Here is a 15,548-nt window from a genome sequence, read left to right as displayed (position 1 = left end):
CTTCCACGGATGAGATTCCATGGATGTTTTGCATCGCTGTTATCGCTACTGATCCAATTGTCATGCTGTCATGCTGTATAATTATGTATCCTGTTGCCACCGCACTTACTGCTGCTGCTGCTGCTGCTGCTGCTGCTGCAATGTTTCGAAGAGGGGGATACCGTGGTGTGGGTTTATAATTTCATTTAATTAATCAATAATTGTTGCCTCGTATATATTATATACACATTCGCGTCTGTGAAAGGTCCAGTACGGTTCCGATTGCCGAGATATGAAGCACTCTCCTCTTTGCTAACATTTATAAGACAATAGATGTTTGTGTGCGTTGGCTGATTCTCCTTTGCTACTGCCGAACACAGAAGTAAAAGAAATATTCTTCATACTAAACCGAAACTGGCTCACCTCACCGCCTGGCTACATAAACAACAATAACGACGAAAAAATAAGCCTGCCTTTCGTTACACTGTGTGTTCACTGTGTTTGCAGTGAGATGTTTAGCATCCCTTTTTTAAAACAATCACAGCTCTCCCTCTACTCTCTCTCTCTCTCTATTTAGACTAATATGTTCCCATTTGTTTGCTGCTTTTCACGCGTGAAGCCCTCGTTCACTAATCTTATTGATCGATACTATAAAATAACCTTGAGACATGCATTACATGAGGTACTGCTACAACTATACCTACTGCTTCCGCCACTACATCCTGGTCGGTTTGGCCTAGTCAACGCGTTAGTTTCCAATGACCACGCGAACCCCAACCCTACTAAACTACGGAAGGTTCGCGCATCCCCATCCATCTGTTGCACCTTGTGGGGTTTTAGCAGGTGCGGGTTGTGTCTAGCACTACTACACGCACTCCTAGCATCTATAAGCTTATCCAATTTCATTGGAATAGATCGCATTATTTAATATATGCTACGTTGCCTGATCGAATTGCCTACATCGCCGTTTTTTTTTGGTTTTGGTTAATTTTGAAACCTCACAGTGTACACCGTGAGGCAAAAAGAGAGAAAGAGAGATACCAAATCCAATAGACATTGTCCAGCAGATGCGGATGCGGATGTGGATGCTTCCTAAAAACCTACGCAAACAAAATCGAGTAAATCCTCTGAGCCACTGACGGCGAAAACAGAATCTATTGGATCATATCACATTCTAGTACTTTTATGCTTTGCCTCATTCCCCTCCGCCATATGTGTGGGCCTGTGTGGACTTTTGTGTGTATGTGCACCATGCGCAATGTGTGGCGCGCGACGCTCGAGAGCGCGTCTCTGTCAAATTAGTGTCTCAGCGTTTCGAACGCTTTTACATGTTGAACGACAGCGGCTTGATGTTGGCCACCGAGCTCATGCGCCGCACGCGACCCATCATCTTGCGCTCAATGTCCTCGAGCGATTTGCCCTGCGTCTCCGGCACGTACACGATCACAAACAGCAGACCGACGATACAGATCGAACCGAACATCCAGAATGCACCGTGATTACCGATGGAAGCTGTTAGGAGGGTTAATAACATCACATTAACAATATGTTTATTTGCTTCGAGTGGGGCAGAAAACCAAAACAACCCTCCCACTTACCGGTAATGTCAGCGAACGTCTTCGTCACCACGAACGTGCAGCTCCAGTTGAATGCCGTCGCAACGGACGCGGCCGAACCGCGAATCTTGCCCGGCAGAATCTCACCCATCATCAGCCACGGAATGGGGCCGAACCCGAGCGAGAAGCCTACGACGAACACAACGAACGCGGCCAGCGGCAACCAACCGATCTCGGACACATCGTCACCGTTGTTCTTCATGTAGAAGAACGTGCCGAGCGTCATGAGTGTAATGATCATGGCCACGTCCGAGATGTACAGCAGTATCTTGCGGCCGAGCCGATCGATCAGCACGGTCGCGATGAAGGTGGCGATAAAGTTCACCACACCGACGATGATCGTGCACAGCTTCTCGTCGATCGTCGAGCCGGCGCTCTGGAAGATCTGCACCGTGTAGAAGATGACCGCATTGATACCGGACAGCTGCTGGAAGAACATCAGCCCGAGCGAAATGAGCAGCGGCTTCAGGTTGGCCTTGGTGAGCAGATCCAGCATGGCGCTGCTAGAGGCGTGCCGTTCCGCGTCCTGGTGCGATTTCGAGATGCCCTTCAGCTCCGGCTCCACATCCGCCTTGCGACCGCGCAGCCACTGGAGCGCCTTTCGTGCACGATCCTCCCGGTTGCGCGACACGTACCAGCGGGGCGTCTCGGGAATGAGGAACATCAGCAACAGGAACGGTACCGGGAGCGCTGCACCGAGGAATGCCAGCCCCGACCAGTCCAGATATTTGCCCGCGACGAAGCACAGCAGGATGCCGATGTTACCGAAGGCGGTGGGAAGCAGGCCGAGCGTACCGCGCACCTCCGGCTGTACCGTTTCGCCGAGATAGACCGGAAGCGAGAGGGAAGCGATACCGACGCACAAACCAGACAGTGCACGACCTGCGCAAAAGCGTGGCGGGTTAAAAGGAAAAAAAATGGAATTTAGTGAAAATAAACTTTAAGAAATGGCGAATCGTTCTACTTACCAACCAGAACCATTGCGACATGCGTGGCGCAACCGATCAGCAGCCAGGAAATGATGAACGGTGTTGCCGTCGCCAGGATGGTGTTCTTGCGCCCGAGATACTCAATCATTGGCCCGCCGAGAATGCCACCGGCCAAACCGGCGAGCGGCATAATACCACCGACCCACGAGCCCTGTGTGGAAAGGGGAAATCGAAACGAAAGGCGGAATTAGTTAGCGCATGCTGGACGGAATCCGCTAACCTTGAACTGACAGCAGATGACGTGAATGCATTATGGTGGCAAATTTCAGCCCCATCCCGAACACGCTGCCCGAAAATGTCTTCCTATTTTGCCCTGGACCGGTTCGATATCGTTTGTTATCGTCCGTGTACGAGGATAGCAAAGGAAAATGCGTGGAGTGGCTGTGGAAGCAGCAAGGAAACCGCACCGATGTACAAAAATATCCCACCTCCCACTTGTTTTGGTGCGCTTGGCGTCTGCTTCCACTCTTCCTTGCAGTGGTTGGTTTTTTTTTGCTTTACTATTCCTTCGCTTACAAAACGGGCGCGCGTGTCCCTCGCTAACTTTCTGCTAACTTTAAACAAACGGCTTTAAGTTGCTTGCACGCGTTTGCAATAATAATTGCCCGCTCGGTATCGCGGCCGGCACCAAGTCAAGGCATAATAATCAACAGATTATTTGCTGATTGTTTGCCTTTTCCGCCACCGAGGCTGGCTCGAGCTAATGAGCGCACCATAGCGCCACCTTACGCGCGGAGGACGCTTTTCACCACCCCGTTGTTGACCATTTTTTCTTCTATCGCACTATCTGGTATACAAAGGCTAGCCTCGAGCACATTATCGCACAACCATTTCACCACGCGGCAAACTGATGTCGGAACAGAGATTAGAGCGGAGTTTGGAATTTGATCAACATCATCACTCTGTCGTGTACTTGGCAAAGGACACCCATTAAAGCCCACGAGGCCCTCACACTTACCGATTGGTCCGTCACCTCGAACGATGTAATGTTGCGATCCTTCATCGATACCAGGGCGGGTGAGGTGTAGGCGGACGAAAATCCCACGACCATGGATCCGAGCGACACCGACAGGGCGGCCAGTACCTTTAAAATGGAACAAAAACGCACGTTAACATTGCAGCAAACACACCGTGGAGCGTGATGGACGATGATCCTTGAAAAATGATCAATTTGAACGATCTGCTGGTTGGCATGGCGACTATGTTTAAGCTACTTTCTTCAGTTTTCCGTAGATGATAAATGATCTATTTCGTGTAAGTGATGTTGATGGGTTGTTTAGTAAGAAGTGTAATAAGTAGATTGGTTTTGAAACCTGTGAGAAGGTGCACTTTGCGACCGGCTCCTCGATGGGCACCGAGAACGACACATGGGTGTCGGCGCGCATCAAAATCTTCACCATTTTGCTGCCGTTCGAAACGCGTCACCACCGCGTGTACTACGCAAACACCAACTCGCGGGGGTATTTTTCGTCCACGACGGGCAGGATTTTTCGGTGGACACTCTTTTACTGGACGACGGTCGGAAGAATAACGGATAAAGGAGAAAAACTAAACAATAAAGAAAACAGAAAACACGACACAACGGGTCCAAACACTGGGAAGCTGAGCTGCTGCTGCTGCTCGCTGACGTCCGTGTGCGCGCGCGGAACAGCTCTGGCACGGCACTGGCCAGTCCGTTCCATGTGGCTGCGGAGCATGATTCCGCGGCTGTATGTATATGTGCATGTGTTTTTGAACGATAAGTACAAGCAATCTTTTGCAATCGCGAACATCCTGCTACAAAACTGTTGCTACATGGTCACTGTTTGTGTGTGAAAGAGTGTTGGTATGCTGTATGGTCGCGTAACGGCCACTTCCTCACTCCCTTTCTCGATTTGGGGAGTTCAAGCTCTCTCGTTGATAGTGCGCGCTGGACTCACACTCCTCTCTCGCTCTCTCTCTCTCTCTCTTGGCGCTCCAGACTCCAGACAGGGAAGCCTTCCAGTCCAAAACTCCCCCTTCCCCCCTGACCAGATGCTTTTCCCAATTGATGGAGGGATGTTGCTGGTTAAATCCACCCACCCATTCCGGGGTTGGACTTATCCGGCAGCCCACAAACACACGCACACAGAAGTAGGCAAATCAATGGTCCTCCACGTTATCAACGTCATTGCCCCTTCCAATGTGTTCGAGGGCGAAAGTGCCGTTGTTGTGCTGGCCGCGGAGCGCGACTCCATTCGTTTTGGCCCCGATTCGAGCCGAGTCGGTGCCGCTTCTAGCTGGTTTCTTCTTGCACGCTCGATCTGTGGAACTGTGCGATGTCTCCATCTTGTTTTTTTTTTCCAACGAGCAGGCTCATGCCTGGGGAACAATATGCGGAAAATTAGCCCAACTGATTGTGTGCGCATATTGGGAGGAAATTGAACTGAATGGTCACTCTTTATCTGATTTCAATTTAAGTGTGTACTAAATGTCCTTTTTGGCTCATTATTCCGTATATAGTCCCTAGCAAAAAAAGATGATAAACTCCTTCGGAATAAAAAGGATTTGTAAATGCAGCAAGCAAAACCAACCGGTAGACAAACACACACCATTCCGACCGTTGCTATCGGCAGCCTGTCGTCTCCCGGTGCTGAGACGAGCGCTGCCGCCACTGCCGTCGTCCGGTCGGACACTGTCGAAATTTTCCTGTCGATTGTAGCCAAATTTTCCATCACCAGCTTGCCACACAGTACTTGCGTTTCCAACATTGGAAAAGACACGGACACACGCACACACTCGCGCACACGATAGACAACGCACTAGCGGGTGGGGTGGACACACATATGCAACACCGGAAGAGCAAGGATATTCCGGATTAAAAACCAATCCGATCCGTTTGAAAAGGTACACCGCAAGAGAACTGGTTCAGGTTGCTTTATGCTGCTCGATAAGCATTCTTCTAACCCAATATCGGCCTCCAATCTCAAGACACGAGCCTAAAGGTTCCGTCTGTCACACAATCAACAATCTCCTCACAGCTGTAACAAACGGGCGAGACTGAGACTGTTCAGTCTCTCGACCAAACCTTGGATACAGGACATGAGCAACACACAAGGATCATCATCACACGAACACTGCTACAAAGACCGGACGCATTGGACGTCCCAATCCTCTAACCCAGTTGTTTCCCCCCACTCGGCCCCATAGTACGATATCATCGTTATCGTAATCCATCCATGCTGCTCAAGTCACCACCACGACAGCGCGCAGTTTCCTGACCGTGTGCGTCCATCTGGCGCTTGCTCTAATTCCCGTGCTCGGCGAAAGGATGAGGAAGGCTTTCCACGCCGTTTGACGATTTCAAAAATCACAAATATGTAGTGCTGTCATTGACATTGAAACCGGGGGACCACCAGAGAGCACAGCTGACGAGAACCGGATTAGGACCGGCGGAGGCGGATGTGATGTGGCTTCTCCGAATGCCCCGGCACTCGGGGACGATGAGCTCTCCCGTTTTTTTTTTTTTTTTTGGCTAATAACATGAGTGAAGAGTGCGTTTTTTTTCCCTTGTTAATTGTGCACACTCCGGAAATATATTTCCAAACAGGGTGACATAGTCAGAGCCTTCATACGCATTCAAGAAGCACAAAGAGAGATAGAGAGTAAAGTGCCATCAAAACAGGGACAGTTTCAAGTGCATGTTGTGTAAATCGGGCTTCAAGTTCACGCTTGTTTGACTATTTCCGGTCAGTAACGCTGTTATTAATAGAGAGATAGATAAAAACCGCCCGATGATGGTTCAGACAAATGTCCGAAACTCCATATTTGGGCCAGCGTCTAATCAAAAGCGGGCGCGTAACGCGCATTATCAATGAACAAGAGGTCAATCTTGACACCGTTTCTCATGTGTGTGACCTAAATCACTGTAAAACAGAGGCCTCCGGTGTTAGCGTAATTACTTGACACGGGTGTCTCTGACAGTTCTGGATTTGCGTCAGCGAACGGAGCTGTTCGCATGTAAAGCCTCTTAACAAGTCCCTTAAAGTTGATGAAACTATTTCAGTATTCTTTTGTTGTAATGCCTTATAAAAACATTCTTGTTGACCGGTGGCACGTGAAAACTATTTAACTTTTCTCGCCGTTTTCCGTCCATAACGGCACTATCAGCAACAGCAGCGGCCTATGAAAACAACTCACAATCAAAACAAACCATTTGCGAAAGGTTGGTTGCGTTGCCCGCTAAACCATTCGGTAAACATTGGCTCTTAGCCGGGGCTGACTGATCGCTTTGCGAGCGATCGATTGATAAAGGGCAAAACGTGATCGTGGGGTAATGCGATTTGATTACGCTTAGTTCCGTCACCGGCCGCTCGAGGGCGCACTGGGGTTTGGTTTTTATTTAACACGCGTAATGCCATCGTTTCGTCCCAAAGCTCGTGCACTTTTTACGCTGTTTCTTGACCAAAGTTTAGTCTACAGTGCCAATAATCCTTGCAAAACATACACACAAATACAGATACACAAACACGGACGTCAGATGTTCAGCTTCCAACACAGAGGAAAAGGATCTTATCTCTCACCAGAAAACGATCACCTTGACCAGCTCGTTCAGTTCACTAGCAAGTAGTCCTGTCCTCCGCGCACACACCCGCACAAGCAGAGCTTGGTGGCACGGGGAAGAAAACGACGGATTTTCTACGCTATCGGGCGCTTCACCATCGACTAAACCATGGCCCCGATCGGTAGCAGCTTTTTATACGAGCGCTTCGATTCCACCCGATGATTGTAGGAGCAGCAGCAGCGGCAGCAGCAACAGTTCGTCTCCGAACGACTGGGAGGATTTCCAGGAAAGGGGAAACTCTCCAGAAATGTGGCCAGAGCTTCTATGTATGTGTAACCGCTGCATACGCCGGCCCTTTGCTGTGTAGATCCGCACCATTTCGCAAAACCCATAACAATAAATAAAGACTACTAAAGCAAGCCCCAAACACTCCCGCGTCTGGCTACTACGATCAGCTCGTCGCAGGTGCCGGTACACTCTCATCAGTCTCTGCACAATTGCTGCAAGTGAACAATCGTGGCACACGTGGGTGGCGCTCCCAACTGTTATCGGCGTGCGGTGGAAAGATAAAGCGTGTCGAGGAAAATGTGCGTTGCACCTTCAAACCACGCTTCAAGGATACAGGGAAAGGTGTTCCTTTTGTTTTAGACGTGCGCTCCAGTTACTTTTAACTGGTAGAAACTGACCAACTGTGTGTGTGAGTGCGTTTGTTCCAAAGACAGAGATAGGGAGAGGGAGAGATTCGAGCGATGAGCCGATTTGAAATGGGAATCGATCGATCGAAATGGCATTCGCGCGGCTGCAGTCGTCACGTGTCTGCCGTTAGGCATGTGAGTTATCCGCCTCATCCATCGCTGCATTGAGTTGAGCTGCTTTCCGTTATCGATACGTCATTAGAATTGAAACAAAACTAATAATACTAAACCATTACCATCGAGGAGATTACTATAGTCGACGAAGAGGGTGGGGTTGGGGGGGCTACCCGATGCGCAATGCACCTGCGATGATGCACACCTTTCGGTGTTGCTCCAGTGTGTGGCCGGCTATGAATAGTTTTGATTAATTAGCTGTCCGAAGCTGCTCAATGGGAAAATGGGTATGACTTCTTATGGGTATGGAACTGCACACCGTGTTGCTCTAGGTGATAATGAATATTGAGCACATGTGTACATCGTTTCTCCATGTACGCTTCAATGAAATACGATGCCGATGGCCTTGAACCGTGTTTTAGGGCCGGGTCCAAAAATAGTACGGTAGGAATGGCTTTCAGAAGCTAAATCATTCAAAATTCTTCTTTAAATACATTACTTTGGAATGAAATGGAATTGGCACAACTGACACCATTCATCGTACCCAGGACCAGCGTCTGAAACCCCCGCCAAGCCGTACGGCCAGATGACTCTGGCATACCGATAGTAGAAACCGCAATTATCCCGATCGCGCTACGCGTACGTTAACAAAAGCCACGGACAATAACAACAAGCGCGATGGGCTTCTATACTCCACGATGCTTCTTCTCCGCACGACACGAATGCTTCTGCGAGAAAAAAAAAAAACTTCCCACCAGCTGATGATAAGATCACGTAGGCAACAGCTGCTTCAGCTCCAGCTAGTCTTGCAATGTGCCGGCCATCAACAACTGACCGATCGGGATTTGCCGAACGATCTTTGGCTGGTGGAGCATCTTTCTTTCATTACTAGACCGCCGTTTAAGGTCGCTGCTCGCGGCGCAGGAGCCGAGCCGAGGGTTGGCGGCCTGAACACGAAGAAGTATCAATCTATCTACCCTCGTCATTATCAGTGACGCAAATATTTCTGGGGTAGTATGCTAGCGAACGTACGTGAAACTTCTCAAGGCACGTTGGCAAGCGCGCCGGGAGCTGCCCGGTCTGTACATTGAACTGCCCATTGGTAAAAGGTTAAACCGTTTGGCGATGCACATTGATTTATTGGATGGAGTCTTTGGATCGTCCTTCTGTATTTAAATTGATGTTTTTCCTTACATTTGCAGTCCCTTTTGAAGTATAAAATAACCTCGAATTATGTGTAAGACATCTACCTATAATAATTCCTTTTGGCTAGTACTAGCAAACTTTGCTGGCTCATCATCATCACTACTGATCGCTGCACCCTTATCGGTATAAACAAACAATTCAGCTGGAAAGCACAATTAGCATTCCGGCTAGGTTTAGTTTGGTGGCGCATCGCCTACGTAAAGTGTGTCTCAGTGTACACGCGCGCTTACACTGATACGATTATGACGTTTTCAACCAATGATACGCATCTTGAATGATTAATGATGAAAATGATGTTTACCGATTCCCAGTCGCTATGCGCCAGAGTGCATCGAGATGACATGTCACAGCAACGGGGGAAACCACCTACCTGTGTCCAGATGTAGATCGGATTTGTCGTTGGCCGGTACACCTCCAGCTTCGGTTTGCCCTCCTCGGTGATCTGTCGCACGAACGGGACGGCGGTGCGCATATTCTCCTCCTTCGTGCCCATTTCCATCTCCAGAAAGCGAATGCTTTTCCGCGAGTCGGTACTCATCGACTTGGACTGCTGGAAATGTTTGCGTGAGCTGATGTAGTCCTCCTCGTCGCTCGAATCTAGATCCTAAGGACCGAATCGTAAAACGCATATTACATTATCCGGACGCTCATTGCCAGTGTGCCTGTCTCTCTGTGTCGTACCTTCAGGTCAATGATGACCGGCTTGGTAATGTCCGCATCGATCCTTAGCAGGCTGGTGGAGGGTTCAAAATCTTCGTCGCTGCTCGACGGCGACGGTTCCTTGTCGAACTTGAACGAAATGTGTCGCGCATCGAGGCTCTTGTGTTTGCGCTCCTGGAACTCCTTCCGCTGGCCCTCGAAATCGTCCGACGATGAGGACGCCTTCAGCAGCTGCTCGAGCACCTTCGCGCTCTTCACGTCGAGCGATACATGCTTCTTGCCCTGGAACTGCCGTCTGTTGTCGGTCGCTAGCAGGTGCCGTAATTCCTGAGAGACATGAAACCCAATGTTAAATATAGCAATTTCTGTTGTCCTTGTTACTGCTACTACTTACCTTGATTAGCTGTGACTTGTGCTCGGATGTGCTGTGGCTTTTGTGCTTCTGGAAGTGTTCCCGCTGCTTGCGGAAGCTGTTCTCGTCCTCATCGAACCGGTCGTCCTCCTGGTCGAACGATACGCGCGAGCTCTTGAGCGAGGACTTAGATTTGGCTTTCTCGACCGGCTCCAGGAACGGGTTCGTATCGTCAGTCTCGAGTATTGGGCTGAAGGTGCGCTGGGGCTGATGATGCTGGAGGGTGCGCGGTGGCACGCTCGCCAAATCTTCCGCGTTCGTGTCGAGCACGATCGTGTCCAGGCTGGTTGCGGTCGTCGAGGTGGAAAGCGATCCTTCAGCCGTGTTAACGCGCTGATAACCGTACTGCAGTGGATCACGAATCTCATCCTGCGTGATAGAGATGGATATTGTTACAATTGTGATCACTCAGCAATAAAAATAATCACGAGGAACTATTGTGATGCAATTTTCTTTACCACCGTTCATCGAATAATCTGAAACGAAACTGAAAGCCTAGCGCTCGGTTTTGTGTGAACTGAATTTTGTTGAATCATCGACCGAAATCTTCAAACAAGAGATCTGAGCTTGTTTGCCCACCTGATACACAATTTGTTGACACTGATAGTGCAGCTCCATTGTGTTTCCATTGAACAGTCATTGTTTGATTTGAACTCAATTTCATCCCCAACCGGTGCTTGAAACATTTCAGTGGAAACGTTTCAATTTCAATCGTAGTATTTCAACCGATCCCTAGAGGGCGCTAGCTTTCTTATGTACATCTATGATGAACATCTCGGCGCGCAAAATGAACACGCGAACACGCGGTAAAGCACGACACAATGATTTTCTACTAGAGCCAATTCAGCATGAACAATCGTAGCTAGACAAAACTGGTTCTACCACGACATTGTGTCTATTGCAATTAAATTTGTGTATATCGTTTTGTTCATAGGATCGCATTCGCGCGACACTCGTCAACGACGACAGTGGCGTACAACCTGCTAATGCAAATAACCGGCAATTGTTGCACATTTGCAGTTTCAGTGCAACTCAGCAAAGGCGAAAGAGATGCTTAACCACAACTCTTTCTCGCAAGTGTGTGTTAGCCGGACGTTGGTTTTGTTCTTGTTTTGAAATTGTATCCCTCAGGGCGATGAGAGTTTTTATTGCCCTAGGATAAATTTACAACATTTCTCCTTTCATCTTTCTCTCTCGGCATCGCTCTCTCTATATTTCATCTCTTCTTCGCGGTGCTATTTACATATGCTCTCGGGCTCTCTTAGCCCTTCTCTTGCTTCGGCACTTCGGTAGATCGATGGAACAATCCAGATCCTTTTACCTTTCAGCTCCGAGTACCTACGCGCAGGGCGCACAAAACCCGCGAGAACTGGCGGGAATATTCCAGAACCTGGTCAACCTTCCGGTTCATTGTGCCACCAGAGCTGTAGCCAGTGTGCAACGATTTATTTACATTTTTCATTCCTTTTTTGTGTTTTATCGATTGCAACGCGGCATTCCCGGTGGGCAATTTGTAGATAAGAAAACGTTCGGGCTACCTTTTTGTCCCGTGCTGAGCTAGGGCAAAATTGTATTGACATGCAAAAACAGAAAAGAAATGGTATTGGCTTCGGACACGCCGACCACAGCACACGTTAATCTACGTCATTTTGTCAATATTTCAGTCAGTGTTTGTGCCCGTGCCGTGACGCAGGCACAATTTGTCGCGGTAACGAGTACAGTTACACTCTATGAAGGTAGTGTTGGTGCTGTATGGGAAGCACTTCCCTGTATCAAGGTGTAGTGCTGGTAAATCCGTAAAAAACGGACTGATTTTGTTGAGAAGATATATTCGGCCAAATATAAATAGCTCCATGTGCGCGCCGCCGGCGGGCAAACAAACCCGATGGACAAATATAAGAGCTGCGAAAAGAGGTTAGCAAAAGAGAGGATTATTTCGTTACGATCACATCTGATCACGCGAGCCATCCCCAATGTGCTGCTGCGTTGCGCTTTATGAGACTGTTGAAGATTTTTGATTTGTAAAAAAAAATCTGAAAGCAGATCTCTCGCTGTTTCTTGCCTTGATAGCAGTAAGATTGCGCACAAAAAGTGTTCTTTGCTTTTTCGTTTTTAAATCTTTGTCGTACGATTGCTGTTTATTTACATTCAACAAAATTCAACACAAGTTGTCCGTCCTCTCCTCTCCACAAGCTCCTCCTGTCCCCTTTAATTGCGCAAGCGCAGGCTGTCCTCGCAAAGCAAAGGTGCGCAGGTTGTGTGTACTAATTTGCGTCAGCAATTAGCATCCTCGAAAGACACGAGACACGATCGTCGCTGATAGGCAAATCGTGCGTTGTGCGATATATTCGCTTACACAGAGCCATTTTTTAACGTCGCACTAAAAATTGGTTGAGTGGTTTGGTGTGATAAAGGCTGTTGAAAAAAAAAAAACAAAAGATCCACATTCACAACAATCTACTTGATTGGCAGAAACCAAGGATCAGCTGGTTTTAGCCCACTTAGACCACTTGGAAGGAAAATGGCGCACCGAAGCGTTGATCCGCTACAAACTATATCAAATGTAACGAATGCTGGTGCACTTGTTATGCATTTTATCAGAGAATTGCAACGGCAAACACAATAGGAAATAGTGCGGGAAAACAGCCACATGATCGGTGTCATTCCTCAAGCCCGTGTGGTTGTAGTCAATTAACATCGATGCACCTGGTCAGCAAAACACTCATATTAAACACACGAGTGCACCCCAGACACTTAGAAGCACGCAGCGCGTGACACAAAGGTTGTCCGGATGGTTTGGAAAACAATTTGAAAAATGGTACACACTTTAAATGCGACCACCCAATCGCACGTGTGTATGTGTGTGGCAAGGTAAACATAAAAAGGGCAACCGGTGGGGACTTCCGTAAGCTATAGCGAGGGTGCAAGTAACATGTGCAATGTCGGCCGGCACGAATGTTCCGGTGTAGAAGCTAATGTAACGTATCACTTACTGGCCAGCGGAATAACGAGCTGCATTGTTAGAGAAGAACCCCCCCGCGGTCTCTTTTTTTATTGATCTTAGAAGCAAAGGAATCTGAAGCAGGAAATCGATAATCGCTGCCAGTGGGTCTCTTTGTGTGCAAAAATGACACACTTGAATAGTGTTTTCCCCCTGCCCAACGCAACTAATCCGCCAATTAGTGTGCCGTTGCAAAGTAGTAGTCAAACTGTTGTCTACTCCATCTTGTCATTTCGCTCAAAACACGCCCATCCCCAGTTTCGCCATAGTGAAATGATCCTCTCCGCCCATCCATACGGTCGCACCCTTTCAGGGTGGGAGGAGGGGCAGATATGACCTTTGGCTTGACATTGACCACCACTGCCACTACCACCGCCACTCCCACAGCGTATCTGTCGCGCGGTCTAAATTCGTTCGCTATCTTCTTCCGCAAAATCAGAAGCAAAAAAGGTAGGGGTGGGCGAAAAAAACACGCCTGCTCCTCCCCACCGCCGCCAACCAGACATGTCAGGTTGACAAAAAATGTCAAAATTTGCGATCACACACAGAAACGCCTCGAGGTTTGTTTTTCCTCGTTCCTAACGCCCACGATCGATCGGTGTTTTGGCTGTTACATTTCTTCTGTGACATAAACACTTTCGCGCAAACACCCGCCCACACACACACACTTACAAACATGGGACACTCATGCAAGACCATCTAAGCACGGGATCTTTGCACCGATCACCCGAAAATGATCTTCGCCAGTGGAGGGAAAATAGTGTTGGAATTCGCGCCAACAAGGAAATGGGGCGCTCGGCGACAATGGTCGAAACTAGCGCGCACTCGGGCAGCGTCCGACACGCCGTTGACCTGTGTACGCCGGTCCCATCCCCGTGTTCGCTCGTGAAGGACCTTGGAAGGATCCACTGAACCGGTACTGAGGCAGACGTTTGATGGCTCTGTTGGCTCGCTGCCCGACCGATCGTCGATGAACCGGGGCTTTGTTGCTCTAGTTTGTTTCGATTGGTTTCGCGAAAATTGTGGCAAAAATTCGATCACCCCGCCAGCAACCACCACTGCACCACTTACTCCTCCTTCGCTGGTCATCGTGCGCTTGATTTTGTCGACGATGCGCCCCATCGGGCCGGATCCGCTGCCTCCGCCGCCACCGCCTCCGCTACCACCGCCGCCGGTACTCATTTTCGGATTGGTGTGTAGTCAGCTGCGGTGCGTTATTCACGACGTTCAACTGCACAACACTGCACCTGTGCACACACAGAAACACACACACACACGCGAGCTTTACAAATCCTCCGGCAACAACAAACTATGTGGTGAACACTTTCACTCGTGCGATCACTTTGCAAAAATGCACGATGGCTTGAATTGTTGGCTCCACCAACTCTGTTGCCGCTTGCCACTGCTTGTTTGCTAATTCAAAATTCCACCTCGGAACCCACTGCTGGGGGGGGGGGGGGGGAGGCAAGATATGAACACTGGATACACCTTCAACGCCTTCTTTTCGTTCCCTTTGGCGGTTTTTGCCGTATGTCAAGGTTCACACAGGATGCACACTGAACTCGGTGAATTCGAGAGGGGATTTTTTGTGCGAAGAAACACCTTTAAAAAAACTCGCACACACAAAAACTGTTCTGTGCTGTTTCGGTTCGCTTCACGATTACACAGTCTGTGGACAGCTGATGCGATACACGTTTTGGATGAACGAAAAAAAAACTCCGCAAACAAAAAAATATTTAAAAGAAAAACGACTGCGTTCACCTTTTCGCGGTGGCTGCCGCACTTTACATTGGAAACACAAAACCCGCGAGTTTCGCGCACGATCAGTAGACGATAAGGTTTGAAAAGCTGCGCAATGCTTCGACGAGCTTATATATCATTTTCTGTGTCAATTGAGTTCGCTAGCTAGCACTCACACACATGCGCTCGTCAAGTCGCGGGGGATCCGAGTTCAACACATTGAAAACAAAACTTGCCAAGTCGCCGTGATCCGATGGGTTTCCGTGCACTGCTGAGAGCTCGTGAATTGGCGCTATCCGTGAGCGCCGGAAAGTTGTCGTCCACTTGCTGTTGATACAGAGGTGTTTGCGTACACGCTTTGTAATGGTCTCAAAACGATCTTCATCTTCCTAAATTGTGAAGATAGCATATTGTTGAAAGATCTCTTGATAGCTTTATCTCATCATAAATATTATTGATAAGAAAAAGATTATTAGATCGTTAAGGTCTTCATGGTCGATCGAGTGCTTTGCATGCTCTTCAGACAGGCAAATAAAAGAAGGATTGTTTTGTCGTCATCCTCATATCGTCATCTTTCGGTTCTGCCAGATTCGGAAAGTGCTAAGAGTTAAAAG

General features: G+C 48.6%; 2 protein-coding genes across 4 annotated transcripts in view; one reads left to right on the top strand and one right to left on the bottom strand.

The window, feature by feature from the left end:
• Positions 1 to 15,548, top strand: part of LOC121593776 (RING-box protein 2) — a 34,866-nt gene that overhangs the window by 1,464 nt on the left and 17,854 nt on the right. The gene's annotated exons all lie outside the window — the stretch shown is intronic.
• On the bottom strand, positions 169 to 15,037 carry LOC121593771 (facilitated trehalose transporter Tret1). Of its 3 annotated transcripts, XM_041916436.1 has the most exons (8): positions 14,266 to 15,037; positions 10,176 to 10,562; positions 9,803 to 10,108; positions 9,492 to 9,725; positions 3,543 to 3,668; positions 2,564 to 2,735; positions 1,578 to 2,477; positions 169 to 1,491 (listed from the first exon to the last, which is right to left on the bottom strand). In XM_041916436.1, the coding sequence occupies exons 1-8, from the start codon at positions 14,374 to 14,376 to the stop codon at positions 1,304 to 1,306; spliced, it is 2,424 nt and encodes an 807-aa protein (XP_041772370.1). In that variant the 5' UTR covers positions 14,377 to 15,037; the 3' UTR covers positions 169 to 1,303. The 3 variants fall into 3 exon arrangements, with proteins under 3 accessions (XP_041772370.1, XP_041772372.1, XP_041772371.1); XM_041916438.1 differs by lacking the exons at positions 9,492 to 9,725; positions 9,803 to 10,108; positions 10,176 to 10,562; positions 14,266 to 15,037 and adding exons at positions 3,898 to 4,132; positions 7,126 to 7,459; XM_041916437.1 differs by lacking the exons at positions 9,492 to 9,725; positions 9,803 to 10,108; positions 10,176 to 10,562; positions 14,266 to 15,037 and adding exons at positions 3,898 to 4,092; positions 7,126 to 7,459.

The sequence above is a fragment of the Anopheles merus genome, chromosome 2L (genome assembly GCF_017562075.2).
Source record: "Anopheles merus strain MAF chromosome 2L, AmerM5.1, whole genome shotgun sequence".
NCBI lineage: Eukaryota > Metazoa > Arthropoda > Insecta > Diptera > Culicidae > Anopheles > Anopheles merus.
The sequence above is the reverse complement of the archived record's forward strand: the minus strand, read 5'-3'. Positions and strand labels throughout refer to the sequence as shown.

Coding starts and splice junctions, on each gene's coding strand:
- LOC121593771 (XM_041916436.1), bottom strand. CDS start 14,376: ATGAGTACCGGCGGCGGTGGTAGCGGAGGCGGTGGCGGCGGAGGCAGC. Junction 3,669..9,491: donor CGATCTACATCTGGACACAG/GTAGGTGGTTTC, acceptor TCCATTTTAAAG/GTACTGGCCGCCCTGTCGGT. Junction 1,492..1,577: donor GACGTTCGCTGACATTACCG/GTAAGTGGGAGG, acceptor CCCTCCTAACAG/CTTCCATCGGTAATCACGGT.